At 39.1% G+C, this 15170-nt stretch overlaps 1 protein-coding gene and 1 long non-coding RNA gene across 10 annotated transcripts in view; one reads left to right on the top strand and one right to left on the bottom strand.

The window, feature by feature from the left end:
• The window catches only part of LOC143210603 (uncharacterized), a 226339-nt gene that overhangs the window by 44590 nt on the left and 166579 nt on the right, over window positions 1–15170 (top strand). The window lies entirely within an intron of this gene.
• Window positions 1–15170, bottom strand: part of Rab3gap1 (RAB3 GTPase activating protein subunit 1) — a 147630-nt gene that overhangs the window by 25823 nt on the left and 106637 nt on the right. For all 9 annotated transcript variants that reach the window (XM_076427588.1, XM_076427590.1, XM_076427591.1 and 6 more), the window contains exons 7-8: window positions 14746–14803; window positions 4929–5016 (exon numbers count right to left, since the gene is read on the bottom strand). In XM_076427588.1, the coding sequence (XP_076283703.1) occupies window positions 4929–5016; window positions 14746–14803 (146 nt within the window). The remainder of the gene's footprint in view (window positions 1–4928; window positions 5017–14745; window positions 14804–15170) is intronic.

Here is a 15170-nt window from a genome sequence, read left to right as displayed (position 1 = left end):
GGTCTGACCGGAAGCTTTCGAAAATTTATAGAAGGTTATTCAACAATCGCTAGACCATTGACGAACCTGTTACGAGCAGGCGTTACGTTCGAGCTCGATGGTACGGCGATAGGTGCATTCGATCTCTTGAGAACAAAATTAATGGAGAAACCAGTGTTAAAAATTTACAAAGTAGATGCGGAGACCGAGTTACACACGGACGCATCGTCATTCGGTTTCGGAGCAGTTTTGATGCAACGCAGCGACGACGATAACAAATTTCACCCGATATATTTTGCTAGCGGTAAAATGACACCAGCCGAAGCTAGATACGCGAGTTACGAGCTGGAAGTCTTGGCGATTATACGATCACTACGAAAATTCTGAATATATTTGTTAGGAATTAAATTTAAAATAATTACAGATTGTAAAGCATTCACACTCACGATGAGCAAACGAGATTTATGTGTACACGTGGCCAGGTGGGTCCTCTTATTAGAGGAATTCGACTACACTATCGAACATCGAGCAGGTAATAAGATGGCCCACGTGGACTCTTTGAGTAGAAACCCGTTACCGATTTGCTATTTGTTGTCCGCGGATCGGAATAATATTACGGCAAGAATTCGTAAAGCGCAGCAAGACGACGCAGGAACGCGACGGATTGCCGAGTTGACACAGCAGGGTAAAATAGACGGATATACCTTGCGGGGGGGCTGCTGTTCAAGAATATCGACGGAGACATCAATCTTGTAGTACCAAAGAGCCTGCAATTACAAGTCATTCGACATGTTCACGGAAACGGCCACTTTTCAGCGGGAAAAACGGAAACTCTGCTGAAGAGAGACTATTGGTTCCAGGGTATTCGACAAAAAATTGAGAAAGCCATTAAGAATTGTCTAGATTGCATTTTAGCTGAAAGGAAAATGGGAAAACTCGAAGGTCTGCTGAATCCGATAGCTAAGGGGGAAGTACCTCTGGACACCTACCACGTGGATCATTTGGGACCACTTCCGACGAGTAAGAAAAGTTATCGCTACATATTCGTGGTGGTCGATGCATTCACGAAATTCGTGTGGTTGTATACCACGAAGACAACTAAGACGGACGAAGTCCTCCGACACCTGGAGAAACAAGCCTTTATTTTCGGAAATCCGCGACGTATCGTTTCAGATCGAGGAACAGCCTTCACCTCGGGAGATTTCCGAGACTTTTGTCAGCGAGAAAAGATTCAACACTCGCTTATTGCGACTGGCGTTCCAAGGGGGAACGGGCAAGTAGAGCGGGTCAACCGAACGCTTATTCCTTTACTGACTAAATTGGCAGCACCACACCCGGAGGATTGGTATCGATACGTGAACGGAGTACAACGCGTCCTAAACGCAACGCCACATCGCAGCATCAACTCTACGCCGTTCGACTTGCTCTTTGGGACAAAAATGCGAGTCGGGAATGATTCACGAATCCAAGAAATACTGGAAGAAGAGTGGGCCGCACTACTTCAAGAAAAAAGAGACGAGGAAAGGTCGAAGGCCAAAGAGAACATAGTTAAGATCCAGGAAGAGAACAGACGGTCATTTAATAAGAAACGAAAAAAGGCAATAGCGTATAAGGAAGGCGACCTAGTAGCTATCAGGCGAACACAACAAGTTCCAGGTTTGAAACTTGCAGCGAAATATCTGGGTCCTTATCGAGTCATCCGAATATTACAGCACGATAGATACGTAGTCGAAAAAGTTGGGAGCTGCGAGGGTCCTCGGAAAACGACAACGGTAGTAGACTCCATGAAATCTTGGGTCGGCGTAGATGAGGAAGACACTGATAGTGAAAAAGCGGAAGAGGAAGAGTAAAGAGTATGCGCAGTCTCTGAGGGCAGAAACTAGTGTCGGATGGCCGAGTGTAGGGAGATGCCATCTCTGAGCGGCGAGAATTCCGTTGAATGTCACGACGTTAGTAACTGTAACGACGCGACGATTCGATATCTGTTATTATGTTTATCGATTTCGTTATTCATATTTGTAATATGCGATTTCTTTGTCATTCCGGTTCGACGTATGAAAACGAAAAGACGTGTTTGATCTCAGACGGAGATTCAGACGGGATAATTTAATTAGTTGTATTTGTTATAATTCAAATTTCGTATTAAAACATTTCGAGTTTACGAACGTATTATTCAATTTACGATTTAAATCCTACAATATTGTATTTGTCAAGGTATTTGTATGAATATTGAAGAATGATCTATATGATGATCTATGAAAAAATAATGAAGAAATAATCTATAATCTAAATAAGAACAAACTTTCATTCATATTCAATGACGACAAAATAAAAGGGTAAATATGTATAGCCCTGAGGGGACCCAACTCGGTTCACCTTCACCTTGACATATGTTGTCAAGGTCACCATTGTGAACAACTTTTCTTAATAAATTATCCGTCGCTCGGCCGTAGTTCCCGAGATATTCGCGAAAAAAGAGTGATTCGCGCAGCTAGTTTGCTTCCGAGCTACTACACCCACTCATCTCGGATCACCTTGACATTGACATATGTTGTCAAGGACAATATTCTGAACAACTTTTGTCATTACATCTACCCGGTGCTCGGTCTTAGTTTTCGAGATATTTGCAAAAAACTATTGCGAATATTGTATTTTTGTATGCGTAGTCGGGCCGGCCCTCTCCGCCCCCGCCGCCTAACCCTAACTAATTCTGATCGCATAATCTTTTCATTCTATATAGCCATCATACAGAATTTGAACCAGTAATTGAAAAATCATGCGATCAGAATTATGTGGTCAGGGTTAGGTGGTTGGGGGGGGGGCGGAGAGGGCCGGCCCGACCACGCATACGAAAATCCAGAAGTAGTCTTTCAAAATTCAAAGCTCACCCTATATATGTAGAGTGACACTGTTCTTTTTTCTCTCTCATCCCCACAACGTGTTTACAAACAGAAAATAAACAGATGCCGCCCCGAAACAGGCTTACGTTGCCACAGAGCATGCAAGAATACGGAAAATTCAATACAGTATTAGCAATAGTTCTTTGCGAATATCTCGGAAACTAAGTCCGAGCGACGGATAGATATAATGACAAAAGTTGTTCAGTATGTTGTCCTTGACAACATATGTCAAGGTGAAAGTGATCCGAGTTGGGTCCCCTCAGGGCTATATTTACCAATAAAAGAAATACAAAACATAGGTATATGTTAAAATAATATAATAAAACCATAAAACAGTTCAGCATATTTTATAAAGTAATTTTTCCCGTTTTTTCATTTGCAAACACATCTATTGTATCGTCATAATTTAATTTTTTGGCAACATCTTTTTCAATTGATATTATAAACATGTTTGTTAATCGCTCTTCTCCAATAGAAGAACGAAGGTATGATTTCAAAATTTTTAATTTGCTAAACGAACGTTTGCAGGAAGCTGTTGTTACGTTGTTACAAGTATTATTATGAAAATCCTTAATTCTATGTCTAGATTTGGATACATGTTTTGTAATGAGAGTTAGTAATTTTTTTGCAAGATTTGAAAAGCGTCCAAGCGACCCTCAACCGGGTCGGTATTCTTTGTTTAGCGCCCCAAACCCAGTTGCGCCCGTGGCGGGCGCGGGCGCCTATTTCGCCGCGCCCTCGTTGCGGCACTGATATTTGCCTAGCGTCGCGCGTCGTCGAGATCGCAGTATCTCTTTCTTTTTCACTCGCTATCCTCTTCTGTCCTAAAGTTACTCCATACCACTAGATACAGTTGAAATGATATCGTGTTTAGTGTCATTTTAATCAGACAAAATGCCAGAAATAAGTTTGTGAAAGTCCCATAAAAAAATAATCAAAAATAAAGAAGTTTTTTAATTCGATTGGTAGTGGTTCACAGCGATATATCCGAGCCGAGATTAAATTACTACAGTGGAGGGGATATTTTTCTGCCCTCGGTGTGTACAACGTTTTTGCGACACTATAGAGGATTTACTGTATACATAATACTAAATACTTCAAAGATTCGATTTTTTTAAACAAATGACCTCTCTCTCTTGTGTTTAATTTGCATACAGCTATAGAGCATGTAAAGACAAATTCAACAATGCATAGAAATGTTTATTTACAATGTACTATGGAGAAAACCAAGTTTGAAAAATAAAAATTTTGAAGCTCGATGCAGCAGCACGTTTTCCCGAGGTTCGATCGATCGAAAATTTTGCATAGATTGTTTTTTTTAGGCAATGTCATAATCCTAGGGGTGTTCCGAAAAAATTCGAAGATAGACGGTGCTCTGATCGATCCGTGTTTCTCGTTAATAATTCGTTAAGCGCGGAGAACATTCTCACAAAGGAAAAAATTTACTTTAAATCATCCGAGGAAGCACCCGTTTCAAGGATACTTCAACATTCTGGAACACTTTGCCTTTACAATAACTGCTTGAGACTTAATCTACGATTTTTTGGCCGTTTCATAGGACTAAAGTGTGGAAAAAGTTTGATCGTGCAAGACTTTCACAATGCATCCTGAATCTCGTATTGTATTATTGCAAATATGCCAGATATGTTATTCAAAGCTGAATAAAGAGAGCGACTAGAAAAAATTGTAGATTAAGTTTTAAGCATTAATAAGTAAAGGGGAAACGTCAGTCGTCAAATCTACGGTGGTTTCAGTTACGAGAAAAATTTTTCAAATATTTCAATTTGTGAGTTTCTGGACCAAACAAGTGTCTTGAATTTCCGTTTCTGAATTATGAGAAAATATCTTCAATAAAAATGAACGATGGATTGCAAAAGTAGAAGCTCTAAGCTTCAGTCCAAATACACTTTTTCGAACATCGACAATTTCTCGAAAATGGGGCATATTTTTGGGATCCACTGTAAATGTGTTTACTTGCAAGATGCGGTTGAATCAATGAGATCCTATTTTATATTTGTCAATGGCGATATAATAAATATAACACAGTACCTGTCTCGAAATCATCGGTGTCCACGCTTTGAGATTTATGCGCGGATATCTCCCTAGCCTTTTTCTTTTCGATGCAGCAATTCATCATCTATAAAACATGATGAAAATATCTACAGAGTGGCCTAAATGAGACAGGAGGGTGTAAAATGTAAACTATAATTGACGAGTCCTTGTAGAAAACAATATATGGTAGGTGTACAAATGTTTACGAGCCACTGGTAATACTACAATATGGCATTAAAATGTAAACCCATTGTTGTGTAAATAAGTTGTAAATCAATCAATAGTGCTAAAAGATGGTACAGTAAAGTCGCGATATTTTGCCAACGGCTGTGTTCTGCACAGGGAAATATCGTGTAGGGACACTATTTTTTTATGACCGCGTCTACTGCGCCGACCATGCCGAGAGTACAAACGAAGCCGAACGTAGAAAAGCACAGCATGTGAACCACTACAAATCCGATTACCAATCTTCTTAATTACCATTATTTTTTATGGGACTTCCACCATCTTATTTCTAGCATTTTTTTTATTAAAATAACACCAAACACGATATAATTAACTTCCCGATTTTATAGGGATGACCCCGAAAATCGAAAATCGATTTTTTAGCAGACCTTTACGTTTCATGGTCATTGCAGTCATTTTAGACTATTTTCAGCAAAATGTTCGTATGTGTGTATGTGTGTGTGTGTGTGCGTATGTCCGTTTGATGGAATCAAATTTTACGTTAACGTTTTCAGAAAAAGTAACAACGCGATCAGGATGATGAATGATGCAATTGATGTGCTCCGCTGTAACTTAGAGCTGATTAGATTTTGGTCCATTTTGGTCAAGTAGTTTTTTAGTTTTTTTAGTTTTTTTCGAAAGAAGTTCATTCAACAATGCAATTTATACGAGAGAACGGAAAGTTTCCACCGAAGAAACAAACGACATTACACAAAAAATTAAAAAAATTTTTTTTTTGTACCTTATGATGATGTTTCCGCTTACAATAATCGAAAATTATCCCAATGCAAGAGTGAGTTAATCATCTCTACTCCCGAGAATACATTTTCAAAGAATATCGATGAAACTACAAAAAAAAATTTATATTACAATCTTTAAAAAAACAATCAGTTCAAAACGAATTATTAACTGAGATTAAATTGAAAATTAATATAAACTATATGATAATTATTAATAACATTGATGTTGAAAACGGCTTGGTTAATGGAGCACACACATGCGGAATATTAAAATTTATTACTTTTCAAGAAAATACTAAAATTCCGTCTATATTGTGATTAGATTTTCAATTGGCCAGAGTAGGAGTGAAAGTAAGAACTCGTTATCGTGATTATATGAAAAATGCAAATATTGATCAAAATTTAACACCAATAATAAAAATATCGAATCAAGTAAATATGTCGAGTGAGGAAAAATATCAAATCACACGTAGTCAATTTCCAGTGGTTCCTGCTGAAGCAATTACGATTCATAAAAGTCAGGGACAAACATACGGGAAAGTATGTCTGGATTTTAAAAAATCAGAAAGGCGAACTTTACAAATGTTGTATGTAGCACTGAGCAGAGTTTCAAAATTGAGCGCGGTTTATATATTTTGGGACAATTTAAATTAACAGTATCGAACAAAACCAAGATCAATACTGCAAACCCGGATAATGAGGAGTTGTATCGTTTGCGAAAAACTAATTAAGACAATTTATTTTGCAACATTAGTATGCTATAACAAGGAACCAAGCGAGCAACGAGCCTACGATGTTGGTTTAATGCGACGCCATATAGCAAACATTTTGATAAGTAGAAAACTATTGAATTTTCCTGAAAACGTATAATCTTATTAAAACGTACACCTAATAATGATAATAATATACTGCAACTAACGAATCGGGAAGTTCTTTGTGTGGCTCGTGGAGAGTCACACACCAAATAACATCCGTACCACTAACCCTCTCGCGAGCTCGCAAAGCGAGCGAGCTATGACAACCCTACTTGCGAAGCTCGCGAAGCGAGCGAGCAACAACACCCCTCTAGTTTCTACTGTATGTAGTGGTTTGATCGACGATGAAAATTTCGGGCACAAGGAAGGACAGCGAACACGCGGGCCTTTGAAATGACGACGACCGCTGTTCTTCCTTTGCAAAAATCGCGTCCGCGGCTTTGTTAAGGAGTCAACAACGAAAAACACGGACCAACCAGAGCGCGACCTAGACGCGTGTTGGCACAGTCGAACAGTTGGTGCGCTCCACAGTGGGTAAAATCGACGTTCTAGCTGTTCACGGGCTAAAAACTCAAAGTCCTCATATCGATTTTTAACGAATGCACAATGTTTCTTAAATGTCTATTACATTCGAAAACGATAATATTAATTAAAGCTATTAAAAACTCTCGTTACAATAAACGTTCAAAGATCAAACTTTTTCAGATACGATTGATCACCGAAAAAATTCCTTTTCTTCATAATGATGTCCTGAAAAACCTACTGAAGATTAAGCGACCAATTTTTTTTTATATGAAGAATGTATATCTATGTTGAGAACGCACCAGAAACTAAACGTCATTGTTCATAATTTATTATGAAAAAAAATATTTAATCAACTAAGGAAAATCGTCGAAGTTTTTCACCTTTGACAAGGGATAAAGTTGTCATTCCCGGGGATTCCCATGGTCTGACAAAGTGGAACATTTTCGGCAAGATCTCCTCTAAAAGATCGTGCAAAATTTATACCCGGGATGACCCGGGGAACCGTAGTTATGATAGTTTAAGGGTGCATTTATAGTTCGTGACTCGCGAGACGTTGTCTCGCCGCGCCGCGCCGCACAGTGGTCGTTTTGCTCGAAAACATGCCCAAAAATCGAAAAAATGAATTTTCAAATCGAGAGTTTTGGATCCTTGGGTTGGTTGTACTTATGTTTGGGCTATTTTATGGTTATTGAAAAAAGTGTCTGGCCCTTCTACCAAACCGGGAAATTCAGTATGAAAGTGACATTCTTTGAGAGCGCAGCTACGTACTGCGAATTATCGCGTCAGCAAAGTGTGCATAACTCGCTACATTTACATTATATTGTGCTAATTTTCATACTATAATATGGGGGGTACCCCTGGAGGTAAGTAAATCATACTTATGTATTGTATAAGATGCAAATAATTATGGATAATCTATTATACGGGATGTATAAAAATTTCATACAAACATTTCAGAAAACTAGGGAAATAGATACGATTTTGAGGGATTGTGAGCATGGGACTTGTACACACTTTTAGATTATAGTATCACCTAGTAGAATCAACAAAGATCGGACACCCCTAGGTGCCACTTTAGTTACTATAACGATTTTTGTAATGCGGAGTGCATGTCCGTATTACAAATGTACGTACTCAATCCTCTTGGCGGCCGTAGTTGCTGCGAGCACTATGGCCGCCACGGGCAGCGAGACGCGCGGCCGGAAGGAGTGGGGGTATTCCACGGGTATTCCTTGAGAACCCCTATCACGCGTGCTACATCTGCCCCCCCCCATGCCTGTAATAGATTCTATCTCTTAGATTATTCTGCTGTTAGTGTATAGCGGAACGATTTGAAGTTTTTTTGTAATTTTGACATCAGATTTATAATCAGCTACCTTAAAAACCTATGGGTATCAATTTTGAACTAAATTGGAGCACTCTTTCCTATTTTGGGCACGTTTTGGCGATTTCCGACCACTGTGCGGCGCGGCGCGGCGCTGTCCGGATCGAAGAAGTTGGTGTCATTTTGTTATAACTTTTGACCTATTAGAGATATCGTAATGAAATTTTCACCAAAAATATTTCAAAAATAGTAATTCTTACCTAGAGATAATTAAATATTTTTTGCATTTGTTAAACAATAATTTTTAATAACTGTTCATTGATATTTTTTATTAGAAAATGAATTGTTCAAATATAGTTTTTCAACCTTTTTTTACTTGTTATGAACAATAATTTTTAGTGTTGGTCTTAATCTTTAACACATAAAAGAATGCTTTCCTGTGTAAAAAAAAGGAATATTTTAAATACATATTGCGACTAAAATAGTACTAACATTATATTCAGTCAATATTACCACAAATAAAAAAGTAAGCTAATAAAATAAACATACCATAATTTGTCTTTCGTAATTATGTATGATGATCGATTGAATTAGTTAATTAATAATTCTACTGCCTCAGGATTCAGTATTTTAGGATTTCTTTTACATGTTATTCTTAATTGTGACATGTACGGGTCAGATGTTAACAATAATTTCAATCTAAATAGAAGTGACTGTCGAAGTCAATTTATACAGGGTGTCCCACCCGATTTCGACATCTTGATTTTCTCGCTATTGTTACTCGTAGCAAAAAATGTTTCACCAGAAGCTCGAACGGTATCGAGTGGAGCATATTTTGACGCTATGAGTTTTTTCGTGACTGGACGCGTAAAGGTCATATAAAGGTCAACTTTGTTTTTTTAAATGCAATGAGATATTTTTTTAATACATCAATCGATGCAGCTGGACATTCGTTATAAAAAAGTACTAACCTATGTATGTCGAAAAGTTAGTAGTTCAGGAGATATTTCAATTTAAATAACTCTAAAATACCATTACTGTCGTGTACTAACAATAAGACGTTACACAAGTAAGTAAACACTAACGTCTTATTGTTAGTACGACAGTAATGCTATTTTAGAGTTATTTAAATTGAAATATCTCCTGATATTTAGTCTCCTGATGGTTAGTACTTTTTTATAACGAATGTCCAGCTGCATCGATTGATGTATTAAAAAATACCACATTCTATTTCAAAAAATGAAGTTGACCTTCATATGTCCTTTACGCATCCACCTACAAAAAAGCTACTAACATCAAAATATGCTCCACTCGATACCGTTCGAGCCTCTGCTGAAACATTTTTTGCTACGAGTAACAATAGCGAGAAAATCAAGATGTCGAAATCGGGTGGGACACCCTGTATATATATATATACTCTATTTATCTCTTATAATGTGTTATTGCAGAAACGTTCATATTTGGAACATTTGATCAGTCATACGAGCCTGTTTTACGCAAGCGAAACGCGTCGCGAAGTAACATTGACAGCTTTGAACGTTGATAACTTGCAAGGTAGGACGAGGTAGGACAAGATTTTTGCACGATTATATACGGGAAAGAATACTGAAAATGATCCAATTTGTTACAAACCGTGACTTTTTGAGACACTGTAGATATTCCTTGTCAAATGTAAAAAATTTGGCCAATTTTTTTATTTCATTGAGTATTAACTTTTAACATATTGTGAACAATAACTTTTAGTGTCGATGTTAATTTTGTATCACAAAAGAGTACTCTTCATCGTAAACAAAAAAAAAATAAGAAATATTAAGTGATGTGAACAGGGCACCTCGAAGAAGAGAAGCAATTTTCTTAGTGAAAAGTACTGTCTCTAAATGTCTACGCTTTAAGTATTCGTCCTAATTACAATTCTTGGTAAACCGAATTAATTTTTTCATTTTCAAGGTTGATAGACATTTAGGAAGCAATACAAATTTGTTAGAAATCGATATGAGAAAGTTGACTTTTTAGCTAAATGACACCAACTTCTTCGATCCGGACCACTGTGCGCCGCCGCACACTGGTCCACGCGCGCTCGATCTAAGCTGTTCATTAATATTTTAGCACTATTTGAAAGTTTAGAGGTATAGTAATTTAGGTCTTTGGATTCGTTTTGATAGCAGCTACAATATGATCAAGTCAAAAATACATATTGGCTTTTAAAAATTCGAGGTTTAAATTTTTTTTATTGAAACTTGTAGACTGCTGAATGTTGATTGAGTTTTATTTGAAACATTTTTTTCTCAGATTATCGGAAGTTTCTGATAAATCAGGTTCAGGTTTTAAATAAACACAATAATCAATCAGTTGTTACGAGCCAGGGCCGCGAGCAGCACGAGTGGCCGGCGAAGGGTTATTACCCTAGGAATATGATATAAATTTGTTAGTTAAGGAACGCGGACGCACCCAATGAGAAATTGGGGAGCCGCTAGGGTTATTGACAGCGAGGACGAACCTGACGCGAAGTCAGGGAGCCTCTAGGAATGGAGTCAAACGCAGACGAACCCGATGCAAAACCGGGGAGCTGCTAGGAGGTTGTATAAAAGCACAGACGAACCTGATGCGAAATCAGGGAGCTGTTAGGATGCGGACGTACCCAATGCAAAACTGGGGAGCCGCTAGGTTGGATAAATCTCTGTTCGGACAATTGGAATGTCGCGAAAGAACCTGATGGTTAATCAGGGAATTGCTAGGATAATTAGTAAGCCTCGTAACTAGTATAATATAATTGATACAATCCGAGCGGTAAGATTGTATCATGTGGGGACGTTCAATTACTTGGTTAGGATATTGGACGATAATTATGGGTTTAATGAATTTGAGTTAATTATCAAAGAAAACAAATATATTCTTACTATAGAGTTTCGTTCTACAAGTGTATTTGTGTCGCGAATGAACTGAATTTAGAATAGGAAAGAAATTGAAAGGTGATATTACCTAAGCTAAGACGCACGGTGTTGACGCACTGGCAATGCGGGGGACTCGGAGCAACCTTGTCACTGCCTAACAGATTTTGGACCGAACTCGCGGAATCTGTACGGTTAAACTTTGATTCAAAAGGAACGAACGTCCGATCTCACTGGTAGTTGACTTCCGAGATGCAGCACGACGCGACACTAGTCGTGATTACGACAGTACTAGCCCCCGAGAGTAGAAATGTAAGGGCTTATATAGCCCTGCAATGACGGGTGGTACTTGTCAGTACCCTTCAAGTGAACATTCGTATTTTGTCAACGACCAGTTGGTCGTGCGTACGTTTGGGCCCTAAACTAACCTAAACAATTATGTAGATTTATCTAGGGTAGCTCTGTTCGTTTATCTAGGACGGTTTCTGCCAGAGATGATATTGAACACCTGTTCGTCATCCGTAACACAGTTTTGAAGTAATAGATTTTATAAACATAATTAAAAATATTTTATTTGAAACTGTGCGAAAAACATAATATTAATTATAAAAAACAAAAATATAATTTTTATGGTATAAAGATCAATAACAATTGACATTATATTATACATTGACAAATCATTATTGTCATCACTTTCTTCTTCAACATCTTTCAATATTAATTGTTCGACTGCATCATCAAAATGCCAGAGGCTTGTCCGCAATTCAGGTGACACATACTCTTTAAACAATAATAACTTGTGCACCGGGGCCGACTGGGATGTGATTCTTGCATGATTTCATAGAGAAAAGAACCCTGATAATAATGCACTTTGATACAATGAGAGACGATGAGGGACTCGAAAGATATCCTTTACCAAAGATTGAAGACTTTGATGATTCTCTTTAGTTTATTGAGCATTGTTATCTCAATAAATTGTAAATATTAAATCTTAGTACAAAAGGTATACTCTAAAAATATAGACAAATACTATTCATTTGCAAGAGAAATGGACACATAATATTAAATAGATTCTTCAGGGTATCAATAAGAAAAGAGGTAATTTTTTCGGTGGCAAATAGAATTCATAAAATGTTGATTTTTAAATGCTTGTTCTAATCACAATTTTTAATAAATCTCATTAATTTCATCGTTTTCGAATGTCATGGACATTTAGGAAGGACAATGTACATTCAATAAACATCGATTTGGGCAAGTTGCTTTTTTACCAAATGAACAGCTAGATCGAGCGCGTGGACCAGTGCGCGCCGGGCCGACTTTCCGACTGTGCCAACACGCCTCTAGGTCGCGCTCCGATTGGTCCGTGTTTTTCGTTAATAACTCCTTAACAAAGCCGCGAACGCCATTTTTTCAAAGGAGAATGATGCTTCGAATGATCTCAGGAACCCTCCATTTTCGGATGTTGAAGGAATTTTGAGACACCCTATATACTCGACACCATTTAAGAAGGTAAGTGTTTCGCGCATGTTGTTGCGCATCAGCCTTGTTGTAAAGTCTCTGCTCTCCCACTAGATGGGGGATCCTCACGCACATTCATGAATATTCGTATATACCAGGTGACAAAAAATGTATAATTGTATCGTCTTAACCGAGGCATGTCCAGAAGTTGTTCGGTCGGAGTCATTCTCAAGGAATACCGGGGAATACCCCTACTTCTCCGGACCGCGCATCTCGCTTCCCTTGCCGGCCATAGTTGCTCCGAGCACTACGGCCGTCATGGGGAGAAGTAGGGGTATTCCTTGAGAATGCCTCCGATCGAGCAACTTCTGGACATGCCTGTCTTAACCCCTCAAACCGGTTTGACGTTTGTACGTCAACGTGACCTCATACTTTTGTACCTTTCCGCTTCCTTTTAATTAAACTAGATAATATATTGCACAATATAAACAATATTTCTTCAAATACTACAAACACACGGTATTGCAGTGATGCCAGTTGGCACCAAATCTGGTGCCAAATACTCTCCTCCTTTTGCCCTTCCACTATTCCATTCCAGCACTATGCGCATACTCCAACGTCCCCCACTAAGACCGTAGACCACGGCGCCAGTGTCGCCAGGTCGCCAGCAATCGAGGGGAACCAAGTACCCCCTCTCGCTGATGCCAAGGCTGTGGTACTGTGGTACTAAACCATACCCCCACCATAGCCTACTATTGCCCCCACGTTCCTTTCCAACGCGCCCGCGCGCTACACTCACCAGCGTACCTCTACGGATACAGTAGAGTGATACGCTGGTGAGTGTAGCGCGCGGGCGCGTTGGAAAGGAACGTAGGGGCAATAGTAGACTATGGTGGGGGTATGGTTTAGTACCACAGTACCACAGCCTTGGCATCAGTGCCCCCTCTCTGATGACCAGTCCAGTCTACGGCACGGGCACCGTGGTCTACGGTCTTAGTGGGGGACGTTGGAGCAGTGATGTCAGATGAGGGGAGTCACGGTGAAATGATGTACCCGGTCTCTGATGACGGGGAATGAGTGGGGCGAATGGAAGACACGTTGCACGTGCGCGATGGGGACCGTGGAGTGTGCTGGAATGGAATAGTGGAAGGGATAAGGAGGAGAGTACATGAGCTCCGTTTGGAGTTCATTCTGGCACCACTGCGTTGGAGTTAGTGTCGCCAGATGAGGGGAGTCGCGGTGAGATGATGTACCTCCTCTCTGATGACCAGAGTAGAGTAATAGTGGCACGTTGCACCGCGCACGCGCAACGGCCATCACAGAGGGGTACCTTGTATTCCCATCGAGTGCTGGTTTGGTCACTTTCTAGCGAGCCTGGTTGGAGTGTGCGCGTGGTGCTGGAATGGGATAGTGGAAGGGATAAGGAGGAGAGTAATTGAGGCCAGATTCCGGCCTCAACTGGCGACACTGCACGGCGCCCGTGCCCGTAGACTGGTCTGGGCATCAATCAGAGAGGGGGTACATCATCTCACCGTGATTACCCTCACCTGCCACCACTGCGGTATTGTCTCAATGGTCGCGTGGTCGGCGAAGTACGTGTAGGGGATTAGCCAATGAGTGAGTTCCGTTAGAGTCATATGCGCAATAGAGACTTAAAAAAAATTCGTCCTTTGTCACTCACCTTCTTAAATGGTGTCAAGTATACTTAGTATATGTATATTATCAATCAAAAGAAATCTAATCTCGTAAATAATTTACAGCGAGGAAAGTTTTTCCCTCTCCCGAAAAATATGATAATGGCACCTGCATTTTGTTTTCTACAAGGACTCTTCAATTATGTTTAAAAGAGTTACGGTTTCGTGGAGTTGATAGTGTAAATACAATGGCAGAATATTATACCTGAAGTTTCTGATGTAATATGCAACTTCTCACGGTATCTGGAAAGCCTGGACCGACTCTGAAAAAGAAAAATGGACTAAACAATCATTTTCTGAATACAGTACCGCGCGCGCGCGCACGTAACAGAATAATATTTTTATAATCAAAGGGTGTATATATTTTTTAGTGTTATACGAAATGAACTTTTGAAAAATCGGGTTTTGAATACCAGTATTTCCAAAAAAAATAGACAAACCACTTTTTGTATTCTTATTAAAAAAGACAAAGTATAAATAAAACAGTCAGTAAATATTATTGAACAATGAATACATCAAAAAGTTACGAAAATTAAAATTGGTATAATTATTCAGTTTATTTAATATGTATGGAACCACGAACATCTAACAAAATAACCCAGCCGTGCGCACAAAACAATATAAAAAGCC

The sequence above is a fragment of the Lasioglossum baleicum genome, chromosome 7, assembly GCF_051020765.1.
Source record: "Lasioglossum baleicum chromosome 7, iyLasBale1, whole genome shotgun sequence".
In the NCBI taxonomy this organism is placed as follows: Eukaryota; Metazoa; Arthropoda; class Insecta; order Hymenoptera; family Halictidae; genus Lasioglossum; species Lasioglossum baleicum.
The sequence above is the reverse complement of the archived record's forward strand: the minus strand, read 5'-3'. Positions and strand labels throughout refer to the sequence as shown.